Below are 18,857 nucleotides of genomic sequence, written 5' to 3'. Positions count from 1 at the left end.
GCCTACCGTTCCGACTTTTAGACTTACATTTGATTCATCTAAGTGTTATTTCATTAATCGGTCGCCTCGGCTCAAAATGCGCCTAGGTGGCCCTCCTAGATTAATATATAATATATTAATATACATTATTTATTTTTTAATTTTAAACTTTTAAAAAATATTATTTGACAGATTTTTCGATCAATTTGTATCAGATGAAGATGAGAAATAAACTATAAAATTTAAGTTTGAATTCGATAAATATGAATTATTGAAGAAATATTAAGATGAACGATATCTAGGTGATAGATACTAGTTTGAGGATGATTAGATTAATTAAGGTATAGCTTAAGAGTATTAGATTGGTGTCAAGTTCATCAAGTCCATGTGCTTAGGCCCAAGAAAAAAGTCTATATATTAGGAGGGCCCATGACCCATTTACAAAAAAATTCTATAAATGGAAGGCTCCTCCCCATTTTTCAAGGTATACAATCTCATTCTTTCAATTTATTTTCTAAAAGCTTTATAGTTTTTGTGAGTACATATTTTGAATGGATCGTTGGCTTGAGCATTAGAGAGTTTTCGTCGAGCATCCCCCGCACCTCCAACCTTATTTCGTGACGCAAGTGACGACCCTAGTTTTTCTGGATTGTATACGCAAGGAGCACTTGGTTTCCTAAAGTTGTTGCTTATTCTAAATTGACTGAGCAATCGGAAGACTCTCTTCAGAGTAGCAAGGTTTCTTGCAGCATCACTAGGATAAAAAAAAATCATATAGGGAGGATTAGATGTTTAGGCTAAAAATTATATAGTTTATTAGATATTTAGGCTAAAAAGAAAAAACCGTCTAGATCCGGCCACCTAATCGTATAGGCGCTAGGTAGTGGGTGGCCGCCCGCCTACCACTTTTTAAAACATTGGACACATGTATTGATGATTAAAGACTAACATTTGATCACATCAAAAAAAAAAAAAAACGCACAGGTTTAAATAGAATAATCCTAAAACGAGTAACCACTCGTAGTTTATTATATATATATATTACCATTTAGAAAAGGAGAGGCTGTAATTTGATAAAGCCTTTTAACATTTCAACATACCCTTCTAACTTTTCATTACTATTTATTCACAATTTTTATTTTTTTAAAAAAAAAAACATATACAATCATATTAATCCATAAGATAGTTGTATAATTGTATTCTCACAATCTCAATATTTTTACACGTAGCATTTACATTTTTACCGTTTAATCACTTAATCTATTAGTGGTTTGTAAATTTTTAAAAAACATGTTTATCATAATTATATAAGTATTAAAATTTATATTGATTTATTCTTATTCAAAAAAATATATATTTAATTAGATTTTGTTGTTAGGATGATCAATAACGTTTATCATTAGGCCAAAAACTATAGCAGTTAGTCAAAACTTAATTTTATTTCTTTATACTACTGACAGCGTAGATGAGTCAGGTCATTAAGACCATGAGTCCATCCAAAGTGTGCCTTACTACTGATGTTTTCTCATATCTTTTGAGATCAGTTTTATCATTTTCCTATCGTCGACACTGTCCCCAGCAAAGACAGTATTACCAGTTAAGATTCGGTGTCCATATTTTACAGCTCACCTAGCCAACTAGATCAAACAACACAATGTTAATAGCATGACACACTAGAACTTCTCAGGAGATTACTCATCCTATTACTACTCTCATTCATGCACGCTTAGCCCGATATATTTAATTTTGATATAAACTTGCACAAAAATTTCATTTAAAAAAAAAATTTTAAAAAACAAAATATTTCAAACACACACGTTTTGTATGAATTGTCGCTAGTTATTTATTAATTGATATATGCGACCTAGATAAATTATCTTGGCACGGGTGATAAAACAAAACAGAAAGTCTCATAATATATATTTTTTAACGACGTGAAATTTACTGTCGTTATATATCGGTGTTTGTTGGGTATATCTTCATATTAACACAGTAGTCTGAAAATTGTATTAGCCAGTTAAGAATTTATTTGATAGGTAAGAGACCAAAATTTTAAAGAAGCAAACATGCACTAAGATGAAAAGTGTAATTTTCTCTAAAAATATAATTATTTTTTAATATAATTGATAAATTTATATATATATATTTTCATTTTTTTTGAAATATATATATTTTCATTTTTAGGGACAAATAATCTTGATTTTTCTACTGAAACTATTATTATTGTTATTGTTATTGTTATTTAGAGAAAAAATATTGAAATTTAAGTTTGGACAAAAATTTGTGATTTTACTCAATGAGGTCAAGGTAGAGTTTGTTCAAATAGACAATTTCCGATTTGTAAAAGTACTTTTTTTAGATGGTTTTACGGATCTTTATCTGTGAGATGTGTCGTCTCTACTCATATGTACAATAAAAAATAATATTTTGGGCACAAAAATGAATACTTTTCATATGTGATCCGAATAGAAGATCCGTCTAATTAAATTGAATCATTAAATCGTCTCACAGAAATTTTGCGTGTATGTTATTAGGTTGGTCGCAGATCTATCCAATGTATCGAAAGATAACTAGGTGCAAGTTTCTTCATTATATACTAGCACGGTATAGAACATACGTTGTGTTGCTTGTGGTTCGTAAAAGAATTAGAATTTTTTTAAAAAAATTAAATTTAAATTATCAAAATGTGAAAATTAAATGACAAAAGATAAAATATAAAATTTATAAAATTTATAAAATATGAAATTGAGTGAATAAATGATATTTTCGGCATTACGAAAATACTTCTTCAATATACCAATAGTTGGTAGTATTAGTATATTATATATTTGACTTTAATAACAGTGATATATATAATTATATTTATATATAAATTATTTTGTTTATCATTCCCAAGATCTTAACTACTCAATAAAATATGTTCAAAAAGTGTTATCGAGCACGTCAAGAGGCGCAGATTTTGCTTTAATCACTTGATTATGGCACAGAAATTAGCCCAACGCGGAATATATTTCTATTTGTAAAATTTTCATATTTTAAAAACATCGTTTATATATATATATATATATATATATATATATATATATATTTTGATCACACGCATCTTAGGGTATGAGAGATCTACGTGCACCCAGGGGCGGAGCCACCCCAAAGGCTGGGGTGGGCTCTGGCCCGGTCTTGTTTTTTTTTTTTTTTGGTAATAGTATATATGAGTTTTATTAATATTGGATTTCAGCCCTACTAGTTTTGAGGCTAATAATTATTAGCCCATTAGATTTTTAGCCCAATAACAAATAAATTCGCGTCAGACAAACCTATTAAATCTATTTCTCTTTTAAAACTCCATCGCTCTAACTTGAGGATGAAACGCTCATGGGCAATCATCGACTGACAGAACCTCAAAATCGAAAGAGGGTTGCTGTTTCGCCCACAATAAACTTCATTTTGATACTGATTTTGGGTGAAAAATCGCAAACCAAGCTGAAACCCGAAGCCCTAGCTCTTGGCTCTATCTCTACCCGAGTTGTTCTTCAATTTTCCAAGGTTTTTAATTTTTTGCCGATTTGTGTTAATTTGTATTCATCAAATTTTGATTTGTATTGATTAGTGTTATCTTCTATCGATTTTCCAAATTAATTTGTGATTTTGTGTGTTTTTTTTTATTTTGTATCGTTATTTCAATTTTTCATGCTTATTTATATTAATAAACCTAAACTACTTTAATTCCTTAAACTGAAACAAACAAACTCCGAGATATTAATTGGAAATAATTATATTTATTTGCAATTTGATATTAGAATTAAAAATGGTCGGAATGTGAGAAATCATGGAAAACGTTTCTCAATCCTAGATTTAAAATTGAGGCAGTAGAATATATTAGTACAATTTATTATGAAAATTAAAATGGTTGGATAACTGGATTTTTTATATTTCTTTCATGCCATATTATTTGGAAATTGGAGAGAGTCAGAGACCGAAAAAGATGCATGAAATGTTTGTGGTAGGAAAGTGTATGTCCGAGCTTATTTGTTTGAGTAAATCAATTCTTTATTCGTGGTGATATATCTTTATTTGAATTTTTGAACTTTTATTGGGATTGTGTTTGTATTTTTGTGTTTGTTTGAGTTTTAATTAACTTGTTATTTGTAGCTTGTATATTGGTTTTTTTTCATCAGTTATATATATAATTAATAGGCTGGTTCTTCTGATGGAAGCTCGAGGAGGCAAGACGAAAAATATATTTTCATATTTTAAACCAAATGCTAGTACATTAACAAGAGAAGAGAATTCTCCGACTAATGCTGGTATCTCAAATTATGAAGAACAACATCCTGCCAAGTATCAAAGGGTTGAGAATGATATTAGTAGTTATGTTCAACTAGATCCGGCCATGCGTACTTCGATATGGCAATGTCCTGTCAATGAAAAAGATGCAATTAGACGAGCTTATATCTGAAGGGGACCATATCAGCCTGTTATGGAATATCCGCGAACCAAATTAGGGGAACAAAATCGACGATTTCAAAAATGTTGGTTTGAGAAATTTTCTTGGTTGGAGTACTCTCCAAATAAAGATGCGGCCTTTTGCTTCCCATGTTTCATTTTCCAAGAAAAAACAGCTCGTTATTCTGCATTTACAGTTGATGGTTACAGTTGATGGGAAGAGATGCGCTTTCTTGATGCATACGGGTGGTCCTACTTCACCACATAACAGTTCCTTGCAATCTATGAGTGTTTTGATGAATGTGAGTGGTCACATCGATAAATTGATGAATGCACAAACATCAAAAGAAGTGAAAAAGAACAAACTGAGGCTTAAGACCACAATTGAAAGCATTCGTTGGCTTTGTTTTCAAGGATGTGCATTGAGAGGACATGATGAATCTTCATCTTTCAAAAATCAAGGTAATCTTATAGAGATGATAAATCTTATGGGAAAAATGGATGTTAACATTAATAACGTTGTTTTAGAAAAAAGCACCAAGAAATGCAAAGTATACATCACCGAACATTCAAAAAGATATTCTGCACATTATTATTGAGAGAGTTAGAAATAAAATACGTGAAGAGATTGGAAGTGCAAAATTATGTCTTTTGGTTGATGAGGCTAAAGACATATCAGACAAAGAACAGATGTCTATTGTGTTAAGATTTGTTGATCATGAAGGCTTCTTAATGGAGCGTTTCTTTGATATTGTGCATGTTCCTGACACCACTGCGTTAACACTTAAAAGAGAAATATGTAATGTGCTTGGGCGACATAAGTTGCATATCAAAGATATTCGGGGTCAAGGATACGATGGAGCAAGCAACATGCGTGGCTTTTGGAACGGACTGCAAGCTCTTTTTTTGAGGGATTCTCCACAAGCATATTATGCACATTGTTTTGCACATAGACTTCAATTGGCATTGGTAGGGGCTGCTGAAAAGGAGAGTTCAATTTGGCTATTTTTTTCGAAATACTTCTATTTGTAATCTTATTAAGGCGTCTCCAAAGCGTCATACTGAGTTGCAATCTTCCCAAGCTATTGAAATTGCAAATATGGTAACTACTGGTATTCGCGAGACAGGTGCAACCTTAATCATATGATTTTTATCTAATCAAATTTTGTTGTCGTTTGTATTCTCGTTGATAATTTATTTCTTATTTATTTTAAGCATAGGTACTGGCCTTAATCAGATTGGTACTTTGCAAAGAGCTGGGAAAGGCGTTGGAGTTCTCATTTTGAGTCAATTTGCAGTATGATAGATATGTACAAGTCTGTGATTATCGTGCTTGAACACATAGTGGAGGAAGCATCTTCGAATTCTGTACGGGGGGAAGCTGCAGGTTCTTTGATTGCAATGAGATCATTTGATTTCATATTTATCTTATATTTGATGCACAAGATTATGGGGGTAATAGATTTGCTTTGTCGAACTTTGCAAGAGAAGTCTTTAGACATATTAAATGCTATGGATCTTGTCTCAACTACAAAATCTTTGCTTCATACTTTGAGAGCAGAAGGTTATGATACTCTTCTAATGATTGTGCAATCAGTTTGTGAAAATAATGGTATTGAGATGCCGAATATGAGTGGTTGTTATAGGTCTGGTACAGGACGTTCGTGCCAGCAAAGAGACTCTATTACATTTGAGCATCATTATCGTTTTGATGTATTTAATGCTGCAATAGATTTTCAAGTGGAAGAGTTAAATAGTAGATTCAATGATGGGGTTGTTGAACTTCTCAGACTTAGCGTTGCTTTGGAACCTCGAGACAACTTTAAGTTGTTCAATGTTGTTGATATTTTCAATCTTGCAGAGAAATTCTATCTTGGTGATTTCAATGAACAAGAACTACATTATTTGAGAAGTCAGTTGGAACATTATAAGTTTGATATAATTCATCATGAAAGGTTTCAAAATATCGCTACAATTTCTGAATTATGTCGACGATTAGTAGAGACTGAAAAGGCAAAACATTATCACCTGATTGACAGGCTGATTCGTCTTGTTCTAACGCTTCCTGTTTCTACTTCAACAACAGAACGATCATTCTCAGCTATGAAACTTCTTAAAACTTCTCTTCGAAATAAGATGGAAAAAGATTTTTTGGCAGATTCTATGATTATCTACATTGAAAGAGAATTTACCGCGAAGATCGACACTGATTCAATAATTGATGAGTTTTATTCTATGAAAAACCGCAGGGCGCATCTTCAATAGTTTTATCTTGTTCGCTGATATTATATCATATTTTTTAGTTAACTTTAAAGGTGTAAATGATTTTCTCAAAGTCAGTCAGCCCAGGGTCATTAAATTTTCTGGCTACGCCCCTGCGTGCACCCGTGCCCAAAACAACTCCGATTACCTTGAAATTTTTACGGTAGGGTCGTCTCAAAAATACTAATCCAACTATATATCATATGATACAAATTTCAATTTCGGTGGTCGGAAATGTGAAGATGGCAGGAAATTGATAAGATTTGTATCGATAAGAAAAAAAATCATATCTTAATTTTAAACATGATTAAACAAAAAACAAATTGACAAGATTCAATATAAAGATGAACAAAGACGATGAAATCAACATATTCAACAAATTTTCACATGCTGAATAGAAGAAGAAGAAGAAGAAGATAAAGCCAATCAATTACTCGAGAGACGCCAAATAAAACAGAGCAATTTCAGGGTTGCATATATTTTTGTAATTTTTCACAAAATTAATGTATGACGATCTTACAGGTCAATTTTGTGATGCAAATATCTAATTTGGGTCATCAAAGAAAAATTATTAATTTTTATGTCAAAATTATTATTTTTTATCATAAATATGTGTAGAGTCAACTAGTCTCACGGATAAAAATCTTAGAGACCATCTCATAAGTCATAAGAGACTTACCACTTTTTTTTTTTTTTTACTTGGTTTAATCATCCTCTCGCTTGCCCGTGTGCAGTGTCAGACCTAATATTTTGAGGGCTGAGGCGAACAAAAAAAAATTGGTACCCTCAAAACTTAATATTCATATATTTTTTTATTGACATAAATATAATAGTATTTGTAACATGAATTATAGAAATAAAATATAGAAAAAATATGTCATCCAAATACTAAAAAAACTAAGAAGATCCAAAAAAATATATGAAAATCATGTTCAAAACCAATACATAGTCATTTGAATATTGTTCATCTTGCAAATTTTGAAGCGAAAAATTTGATTAAGTTTGCATAGACTTTCTCAACAAACTTTTTTCCATAGATAACATACCTAACCCCATTTAGACTTTTCATAAATGATATTTTTTCAAATAAAATTATAAAATCCTTTAATTATCAAACCGATAAAAATGTTATAAATATATTATTATTATAAATGATTATCTTATTAAAGATATGTGATCAAGATAAATATGTAAAGATAATATTTGTACAGATTTGTATCTTGTAATCTTTTCCTATAAATAGGAGTGATTGAGTTCAATGAAATTTGCACCGGAATATTGACTCATATGAATTCTCTCTTCTTTCATGAATTATCTCTACTCAATCTCTCATTTTCTTTTATGATTTATAACACGTTATCAGCACGATGTTGTAACAAACTAAGAATGAAAATAATTCTCATTTTATTGATGCTATTGGAATAGCACAACGTGTTGTCAATACTCAGATTTATGAGAGATATTCATTGGTGCTCTAGAAGTAGCACAAAGAGATATTCATTGCTACTCTAGAAGTAGCACAATGAAAATAATTGATATATTGGTGTCCATGAAATATCATGAATATGTTGATGGCTATAAAGTAGCACAACATGATTTTATATTGAGAATTTGAAGAAATTCATGATCATGATATAATATATTGAGAATTTTGAGAAATTCATGATTACAATTTTGATATATCGAAAGATATTCATGAATTCATGATAAAATATATTGAATATTGAGATATTCAAGATTAAGATCTTATATAAGATCACATATATTGAGAATCTAAAGAAATTCCTAGTTATAATATAATATATAGGGAATCTGAATAGATTCATGATAAAGATGAGATATATGATTTCGTATATTGAGAAAGTGAAGAAATCATGATTGATATCTGATATGATATCAAATATCTATAAATATCATTGAAGAAATTGTTCTCATGCCATAATATATCAATATTGAAATATTGATAAAAAAGATACAAGATTTGATAATATTCTTGAAGAATATTAATATAAGATCCTAAATTTGGAAATATTCTCGAAGAATATAATGTAATACCCTTTTGGTTGTTGAGATCTTATTAATTGAGAATTTAGTACAATTTCTCAAAGACTATCGATATATGATCTAAAATTGTCAATATCCATAAGAAAATATTATTAAAGATATATGTGATATATATATCAAAAGATATTGGTTTGATATCGATTCAAATCATATTTTGTTTTTAATGCTCTAGAAGAAGCATGATATATTATTTGTCACTATTTTTATGAATATCGACTCGATGTTCAATGATGAACTACACAGGCCATTGATTGAAAATTATGAATGTGCGGTAGTAAGATCGCAACACTATCAACCGGAAAAGAAAAATAAATGTTAAACCCAATGAATTGGACCATCATCTATATTGGGCAACGACGATGATGGATTGATGGTAGCCTATGCATGATTATGTCAATGGGTTGATTTATGACTAACTTCAAGTCATTTTATTTATTTATTGAACTAATTTATTTTGATAAATTAATTTTGTATTTGTTTAAACTAAATTATGAAAAACTCTAGCATGTGTTGATTCACATAAATTATTTTGATGATATAAAATAAGAACTACAAATTTTGTGAATCTATTCTATTAGTCAATATATTGCATGAGATATTGATTATGCAATTTGGTGATAAATTTTCTGATTTGAGAAATTTTATATTTTAAGGATATATTGGGTTGTTATATCTTTATTCCATAAAATTTTGATTATGGATTTTAAATTCCTCAATTTTTATTGTGGATATAAATTTTGAATTTTTTCAATCATTTGATTAAGCTATCATTTTTTAAATGAATGATAGAGTATTTTTATCACATGTTATTATCTTACATGTAGGAACATGAATTTAATGTAAAACGATATTCGTGATAGATCGAATGTTATTGTTGAAGGTAAACGATCTACTTGATGCATACAGGTATTTGAAAAGGTACGTCCGATTTTTTATTCTTTAATTATAATATCTTATTTATAGTATTTTGTTCAAGGAAAGACAATTATGAAAGTTGTCTGATTAATGTGGTCCATTCTTTTAAGTGAATGTGACAGTGTTAATGAACACAGTTGATACACTGTATTTTAATTCTTCAAGGAAGAATATGTCATCCCGTATGAAGCGAGATATGAATTTGGCACAAACTATTGAGATATACGTCATAATCAAGTATTGTACTAAACATACATCGGTATCTCGTATCACTATTGTGAGAACTTCGGGTTGCTAATCTCATCTTAGGACAATTAATGATTAAAACCAATTAATCATATATAAAACAAATACTCAAAAAGAATAATTCAATTTTTTTTTTTTTTTGTGAATAGTATCTGGCTAGATCCGCCAACTTCTGCGGATCGAGCATGGCACATTTTTCAGCTTCTCTGTTTTGGAAAAATCAGGGCTGTCTAGATCCGCCAACTTCTACGGATCGAGCACGGTACATTTTTCAGCTTCTCTGTTTTGGAAAAATCAGGGCTGGCTAGATCCGCCAACTTCTGCGGATCGAGCACGGCATATTTTCCAGAAATTCAGCATAAAAGTTTGTTGCTGTCAAGGCTTGCATCTTGGCACAATACAACATCAATCAAAGATACTAACATGATATAACTTCTATAAACATACATATACTCATAATTCAAGTCTTGAGCATAATAAACTAGCTTTTACAACTTCAACTAGATCACAAACTACTCAAAACATAAGATTACACAACTTGTTTCAAAGTTCTTCCAACATATCATGTTAAGTGTTCTACCATGCTTCTAAATACATCTACAACCCGAGTCCTCACGTGCTAGACTCTCTCCTAGCTGTCAATGACGTCGATGACTAGCTCCTGCCCCATCTGTTGTCATGCACACATAAAAAACAAGACAACAGCCGGATAAACTCCGGTGAGATACAATTCTCAGTATAACCAACATATAGAAAGCGTTAAATAAATCATATCGACTCTATTTAAAACTCGACTCAACAAATAGAGTACATAAACGCTTCAAATACGAATTGATTCACGTAACTTCGAGGCCATCAAGATTCATAACTGATCTTGACATGGATATCCATCTAACGAGTTTGTAACCGACTCGCAAATAAGGTTAACAGCAACCTTGGCATAGAATCAATTCAATATAGCATCATATCAACTCAAATTTAAAGATCCACTACCTGAGATGGATCGACAACATCATAATAAAATCAAAAATATAAACAAGTATGTGGTTTTTGCGGGCCAACTCAAAAATAGTCGTTCTTGAGTTTCAAAATCCCTACTTCGTGATGTCGTCATTATACCTTCGTTTATCTCGATTCTAAACTCTTCAAATCTGAAAGATACAACCAAAATACATATATTAAACTTCATTTCAATCTATCATTTCAGAAACGAGTCAAAACCATCAAGAATTCATCAATCAATTGCATTTCAAACCTCCACTCTTTCTTCGTTCGTTCAAGTCGACGTCTTGTGTCGTTTAGCCTTCAAACTCGACTGAAACGGAAGAATAAAATTCCATAACATTCACATCATCAAGATAAGTGTTTCAGCTTAGCTATCGAATAACAAAACAGTCCAAAAACTCGATTAAACGGCGTAGCGATTGAATATCGGTAACCGACGTAATCCCGAAATCATTTCTTTTATTCAAACCATATATACGTGTTCTCAATCAAGAAAACCAGCTGATATATCATTCAAAACTTCATCTCAATAGCTATAAAAATTGATTAACATGCTGGAATCAAGATTGGATACAAATAACACAAACTCATCAATCCGGTTTCGATATAGAATCGCATAAACGTCGATAAACATAATCGAAAACGCAACATCTGATATCTGCCCTTTATTGATTTTGAAACCCATATAACACAACATAAAACTTACACGAAATCGAATCCCTCTTCGTAAGGATTCCAGAACAATTTACGGAATCAAAATCGGACATCCGGTTCAAAAGTTATAAAGATTTGAAGATTGCAAATCCAAAAGAAACGAAAGGATCTCAGCTTTTCTGTTCTTATTTTTCTGAATAGAGCCTAAAGTTACACGTGCACATGCTGAATCATATATTTTAAATTTGATAACTTTCAATCAAAATTGCACTTTAGTCCCTCAACTCTTCAATAATTGCAATTCGGTTCTCGACCCTTATTTTAATTCAATTTTAATCCTAAATAATTTAAGAATATTAGAATTTAAATCGAAACTCTAAATATTCCCAAATTAAATATACTCGGATTAAAATTAAATAAATTTAGATTAATATTAATTAATCCCGGGCCTTACATATCACTATCGTACCTGAAGTACGTAAAAGATTTATTGATATCTATCAAGCAAGATATAAAAGTTTGCGGAGAACGTTGATGTCTACCCAAATCATATGTTTCAACGGATATTGATTGGATGTTTGAAAGATCTAGAAGATCGTTTGAGTGACGATGAAAATAATGATGTGCTTGATATTATAAAATAGTGATAAACATTGACGTATATGGATTTTTGAATCTAGTAGATATTGATTTGGTTTAAATAGTATATTACAAATCAATATTTCTAGAAGAGCTAAAGAGCTCCAGAAGTATCATTGATACAAATACTTTCAGAGTTTGGCATAATGAATTGAATTGAGCATTCAAATTATATAAATAGTTGAAAAACTATTGATAGTGCACAAAGATGTTGATGAATAAGCCAAAAGTTTTTGGATCGATAAATATAAAGTTTTTTTGAATCAAAGATCCAGAAGATTTTATGAATTCTTATTTATGGCTTAGCGAAATTGAAGACACTATCATAAAAGCTCAAATTGATAGAAGTCCCCATATTATCTGGAATGAATAAATAACGTGGGCCCACGAAGCGCAACATGATGTTTGCGAAAATACGTATTGAGAAAAACTTCCAGAATATGTAATCAAGACAAGCTTGATCAAAAAAGAGGATATACATATCAATTTTATGATTATAAATACGTTGGTTTAGTTGATTTATTTTGCCTCCAATCAACTAATAAATCATAAAAAAAATGCGTCATATTTCGGGATATCTGAAAGATATATTATAAATATTATGCCAAATGCTCATGTGCTGAAAGTTAATGTTTGTGCAAGAAATGCACTACAATAAATCTCTTGAAGAGATTGTAAATATGTTGGAAATAAATTGAATCTTATGATCAGTTATATTGAAAAATGAAATTTTATGACGCGAAATTCTTATTTATTATTCTTGTAAAACAATGTTTCCAACATTGAGGGAGAGAAGATAGAAGCTACAAGAATATTTGAGATCGATCCCAATGAAATATAAAGTGAACATGATGTTCAAAGTTTAAATCTCAAATACATTATTTGATCTTGTATATAAGATCGTTTAGCTTCATTTATGTTCAAGTTGAATAATTTAAATCGTCTTTAGTGACGAAGAACCTCTTTAAAGAAAATGAGTGAACATCTCAATGTGAAAAGAACAATGGAGGTTGGTCGTTATGAAATAAATCGACGTCTTGCAGGACCATATCTTATATTACTTGCAAGTAAATGAAAAAAAACGCTAAAAGCGTGAACGATCAATTATTTCAATGAATCCAATTTGGATTATGTTATTCATGAACAAAAACAAGTATATCAAAATATGAGATTTCACAAATTATTTGGGATCGAAATGATATAATCATTCGTGTGTTTTGCTATTACGCAAAATGATGATTATTTTGAACTACAACTTGTTGAACTTTCAATAACAATGATATGTGGCAATATGAGCAAATATTAGCAAAGTTTCTCAAAGTATTTCAAGCGGATTATGAGAAAATATTTGCACTTATCGTGGATGTACTGATTTGATGGTGATACATATAGAAATATCATCGAAAGATTCGATGCTCAAAATATTATTTTTGCCAACTTGAAGAAGAAGAAAAGATATTTGGTCTTGAAGTACCATATATATGGCAAAATCAGCTTCTGAATCAATTTTTGGCAAAGTAGTGCATAAGATTGAAATATTAAGAGTTAATAATTGAAAGTGATGCTTGCAAGAGGGGGAACAATTAAAGTGGTACTCTTTTTCCCTTGTCTATGATTTTTCCCATGTGGTTTTTCATAACAAGGTTTTTAATGAGGCAATTAACAAGTATCAAGAGATGTCGTACTCTTTTTCCTTCATTAGGATTTTGTCCCACTGGGTTTTTCCTGATAAAGTTTTAACGAGGCGCATCCATCGTCGGAAAGATATCCAAAGAAAATATATGTTGTTGTACTCTTTTTCCTTCGTTCAGATTTTTCCCACGAGATTTTACCGTTAAGGTTTTAACGAGGCAACACTTAAGTCCCGATGAAGTTCTCAGACATACATCTTGCCAAATGGAGATTTTGAAGAATCGATTGCTTGTGCAAATAATCATATAAGGGGGAGTGTTATAAATATATTATTATTATAGATGATTATCTTATTAAAGATATGTGATCAAGATAAATGTGTAAAGATAATATTTGTACAGATTTGTATCTTGTAATCTTTTCCTATAAATAGGGGTGATTGAGTTCAATGAAATTTACACCAGAGTATTGACTCATATGAATTCTCTCTTCTCTCATGAATTATCTCTACTCAATCTCTCTTATTCTTTTATGATTTATAACAAAAAACAATTAAGAACAATCCAATAATTCACTAATTTTAATAAATCCAACATATTATTACACAAAATTAAACATGATTTATGGGAACAAGCTAGACTCTCAAAGCATCTGAAAGATTATTCGAAATAGAATAATACTATGAGTACATAGAGTTTTACATATATGATTACACGCCTTATTAAATTAGGAAAGTATCTCAAAATTATTTTCAAATTTCTTTCTTTTCAACCTACAATTCATTGTCTTGATCAAAAAACTTTTTAACGAAAATATTATTATTTTTCATTACTTACTTATAGAATTAATTTTACAGAGTTTAACAAAAATAATAATTTTATTAAATTTTGAAATATAATTATTTACCGATTTCAAAAAAAAAAAATTGTATTTTTTATAGTAAATATATTTTAAAAGTTTTAATATTAAAATTTCAAATTTAAATCATATATAAGCGATATTTTATTATTATATATTTAAATTAAAATATATTTAATATTATTATGTGTAATAATTAATTATTTTGTTAAAAAACAAAATAAAAAATCAAATCATATTGGTTTGGGTTGATTGGTTTAGTCAAGTCCGAATCCGTCACTATTTATTTATTGTGAATTGGTTTGAAAAATTTTAAAAAGTTTTTTACTTATTTATAGAATTAAGAAATATTTATTATATTTTTATATATTGTATATTAAAAACAATTTATTGTATATTATATCATAGATTTTCAATATGTAATAATTATTTTGTAAAACATTGATTTTTTAAAAATAAATTTTATTTTGTGTAGTAAGTATATTTTAAATTTTGTAAACTTTAACTTTCAAATTTAAATTATATAGAATTACATAAGTGAGATTTTATTATTATGTATTTAAATTAAAATAAATTGATTATTATTATTTTGTGTATTTAATTATTTTGTTAAAAATTTTAAAAAATCAAATATTTTGGGTCTAACCTGAACCCAAAACCTCAACCTTAATCCGAAAATTATCTGATCAACTCGGGTCCGGTTCAATTTTGACACCCCTAAAATTGCACAATAAATAATAAAATAAAAAATAATAATATATTCGTTAAGACTTTTTTGAACAAGACAAACAATTGTAGGTTGAAAATAAATAAATTTTAAAGAATTTTGATATACTTTTCCAATTTATAGGGTGTGTAACCCTCTATGTAAGACTCTATGTATACATAGCATTGTTCACTGAAATATTTGATTTGTGATTATTTTTCATTATCATTCAAATTCAAATTATTTCTACAGCATTCAATTTTGACAATTGTCCATCGAAATATTTGATTTGTGATTATTTTTCATTATCATTCAATTCAAATTATTTCTACAGCATTCAAGATTTCAAGTTCAAACAATATCCCTTGAAATTCAAAATATTTTTGCAAATATTCATAGTAGATAAGAAATACTCAATTTAAAAAAAAAAAGATATTGAAAAAACAAAATTCAAATATGCTTGAGCCATAGAAGTAGAAGATATTTTTTTACTTTTCAATTGCTATGTTTTATTTGGCGTCTCTCGAGTAATTGATTAGCTTTGTCTTCTTCCTCTATTCAGCGTGTGAAAATTTGTTGAATATGCTGATTTCATCTCCTTTGTTCATATTTATATTGAATCTTGTCAAATTTTTTTCTGTTTAATCACGTTTAAAATTAAGATATGTTTTTTTCCTTATTGATACAAATCTTATCAATTTCCCGTCCTCTTCACATTTTCGACCACCAAGATTGAAATTTGTATTATATGATATATCGTTGGATTCGTATTTTCAAGAAGACCCTATCTTGAAAATTTCAAGTCAATCAAAGTTGTTTTGGGCACGGGTGCATACGGATCCCCCTGCACCTTAGGTGTGTGGGATCAAGACTCATATATTATGAGATTTGAACCAAGAAAGAGAAATTTATTAGTTACCGCTATGTGGCTAGTTAGTTTAATTTAGAGATATTTTAGCAGAGAAAAGTGTTTTTGAGTATTAGTTTTAAAATCAAGACCAGAAAACGAGCTTATTTATTTAAAATAACATCATAATTTATGTGCGATGGTAATATATGCCAGTTTTATATTACAAATTTCTTATTTGGATACTTCATGACAAAATATTATTGTTTATGCTAAAAATATCAATTTTATTGTAAATATCAACACATGTTGATCTGTCTCACAACAAATCTTACGTTCACGAGATACCTACCCTTAAAAATGGAGAAGATTTCAGTTAAATTTAATTATCATACATGATAATTTTAGTTAGAGTTGTCGAACACTTAGGCGGTTAGGCCCGCTCTGCTTGGTCCGTCAACTTGGCGGATACAGCCCAACTCGTTATGGAATGTGGCTTAGGCTGGTCATTTCACCATAAAGTTTTTAAAAAATTACCATTTTTTTTAAAAATCATATATAGATTATTATATTATAAATAATATAAATCTTTCAAAAAATTTCAACCGATAAACATATATAAATAATATAAATATCTCAAAATTTATCAAATCAGACATAAAACGTTATAAATAGTATAAATCTTTCATATTTTATCAAATATAATAAATCATATAAATAATTCAAAACTCATCAATTATCCATATATCTCTTTAAAACTCATCAATCATAAATAAACTATTTAAATAATATATAATAAAAAATGTGAAAAAACTGACCGACCGTCTCGACCTATGGCCCAAACAAGTTGGCCCGTCTAAAACGGTCTACATATAAACTACTAAATTAGTAAATCAACTGATCACCTATTTTTCATATCGGAATAGGTATTTGGTCCGACGAAACTGACCCATTTTGATAAATATTCTTTTTTTTTTTTTAGTGAGACTCTAACTCCTGAAAGTCACTACTTTGCACTTATATAATCCTAGTGATATATGTTGATTTCCTACACATACTCAAATAATATACTCGTGAATGGTACGTATGTCGGGTGATTTTTTCAGCGTGCATGGTCATTCCAATGTTCAAGTTAATGTAACCAATTAATGTTCGATCTTTTCAGTATAATAGCAACCATACGCTCACGCAACATAACCTTACCTTTTAATTGGCTTGAGGTGGGCGAAGGAGTTGTAAATAATATATAGAACGTATATACGCAATCAGAATTATGAAAAGAACATGCATGTTTATAATGAAGAGCTATTACCTTGCTTAGCAAATGAAAGCTCGCATGGAAATAGTTTGGTTCAAAATTTCATGCAATATGCATGAAAATCATACAAATTCGAAGTTTAGGGTCGGGTCGGGTCGGGTCGGATCACATTGGACCGCCGCCTCACAGCGTAACAAAGTTCACGATGCAGTCGAAAAGGGATTCGGGTACTTGATGATCAAGTCAACACATTATAAGAATTGCACTTGTGTAATCCTTATAATTGAAATGTTGTACGTTAAAATGCCATGTTAATTTGTATAAGAAATTGTTTTAATAAGTGTATAAAAATCGAGAATCCGAAAAATAAGAAAATATATTACATTGTAAATCAAATATATTATGATAAAATGTCTCGCTATCTAGAAATCCATATTTGGTATTTTACGCACTACACAAATAATACATATTTCTAAATTATATTATAATGAATTGTTCCCAACCGTATTTAATTTTATACAAAAATTTCTCTAAATTCTTGTTCTTATATATATATATATATATAAATTAATTTAATAAATAAATAAATACACACATGATATATATATGGAATCACAATTATTTCTGTCCCCAGTCCCCACCTTCATGCACGCTTACATATTTGAAATCAATATGTTTTATCTTGCTATTTAATAAAGTCTCAACCCCATATAAAAATTGATTTGATAATTTATGTGTGTAGATTAAAATATTTCTCAATTTTATTGACCGATAAAAAAAATTGAATGACAATATCGTAATATGCACGACGCATTCTAAATTCAACTTTTCATCCCAAGACCCCTCCCACCAATGCCGTACTTGAGATTTTTTTGTCTTGGATCGAATTTTTTGAACATAGGCCCCCTTAAAATAAACTATGAATTTTCTCGATTAAAACTACAAAATATAAAGTAAAACATACAAATATTAGGAGTCATTATTTTATATAATACTCAAAAAATTAGAAAATTCAAAATATTAATGTGATTTTAAACATAACAGTACCTTTATAAATCTGTATATAATAATATAGCTAATTTTTTTGGGCCCCCTCTAATCTTGGGCCCTGAAGCCATTGTGCTCAAGTCCGACCCTTCCTCCCACTATTACTTATTTTCTATACATTATATTTCACATACAAACGTATGTATCGGTAACTAGTTTTGATAACATTTCCCCTCGTTATTTCTTATTACCTATTAAGTTAATAATAAAAAAATAAATTTAAATCATTTTTAAATTAAAGAACCGAGTATTAAAATTAATTTCCTTGAAGAATAATATAATCTGCCCACGTCTCACCGGCG

At 29.5% G+C, this 18,857-nt stretch overlaps 1 protein-coding gene across 1 annotated transcript; it reads left to right on the top strand.

Annotated features, from left to right (window-relative positions):
• The first annotated feature begins 3,335 nt into the window (after positions 1-3,335).
• On the top strand, positions 3,336-6,687 carry LOC140889686 (uncharacterized). The gene is made up of 3 exons (XM_073297408.1): positions 3,336-3,522; positions 4,174-5,549; positions 5,638-6,687. Exon 3 carries the CDS (start codon positions 5,722-5,724, stop codon positions 6,685-6,687), a length of 966 nt encoding a protein of 321 aa, XP_073153509.1. The 5' UTR covers positions 3,336-3,522; positions 4,174-5,549; positions 5,638-5,721.
• Positions 6,688-18,857: the final 12,170 nt, after the last annotated feature.

This window comes from Henckelia pumila, chromosome 3 (assembly GCF_033568475.1).
Source record: "Henckelia pumila isolate YLH828 chromosome 3, ASM3356847v2, whole genome shotgun sequence".
NCBI lineage: Eukaryota > Viridiplantae > Streptophyta > Magnoliopsida > Lamiales > Gesneriaceae > Henckelia > Henckelia pumila.
The sequence above is the reverse complement of the archived record's forward strand: the minus strand, read 5'-3'. Positions and strand labels throughout refer to the sequence as shown.

Excerpts from the sequence above, each read along its gene's own strand:
- LOC140889686 (XM_073297408.1), top strand. The coding sequence starts at position 5,722 with ATGATAGATATGTACAAGTCTGTGATTATCGTGCTTGAACACATAGTG.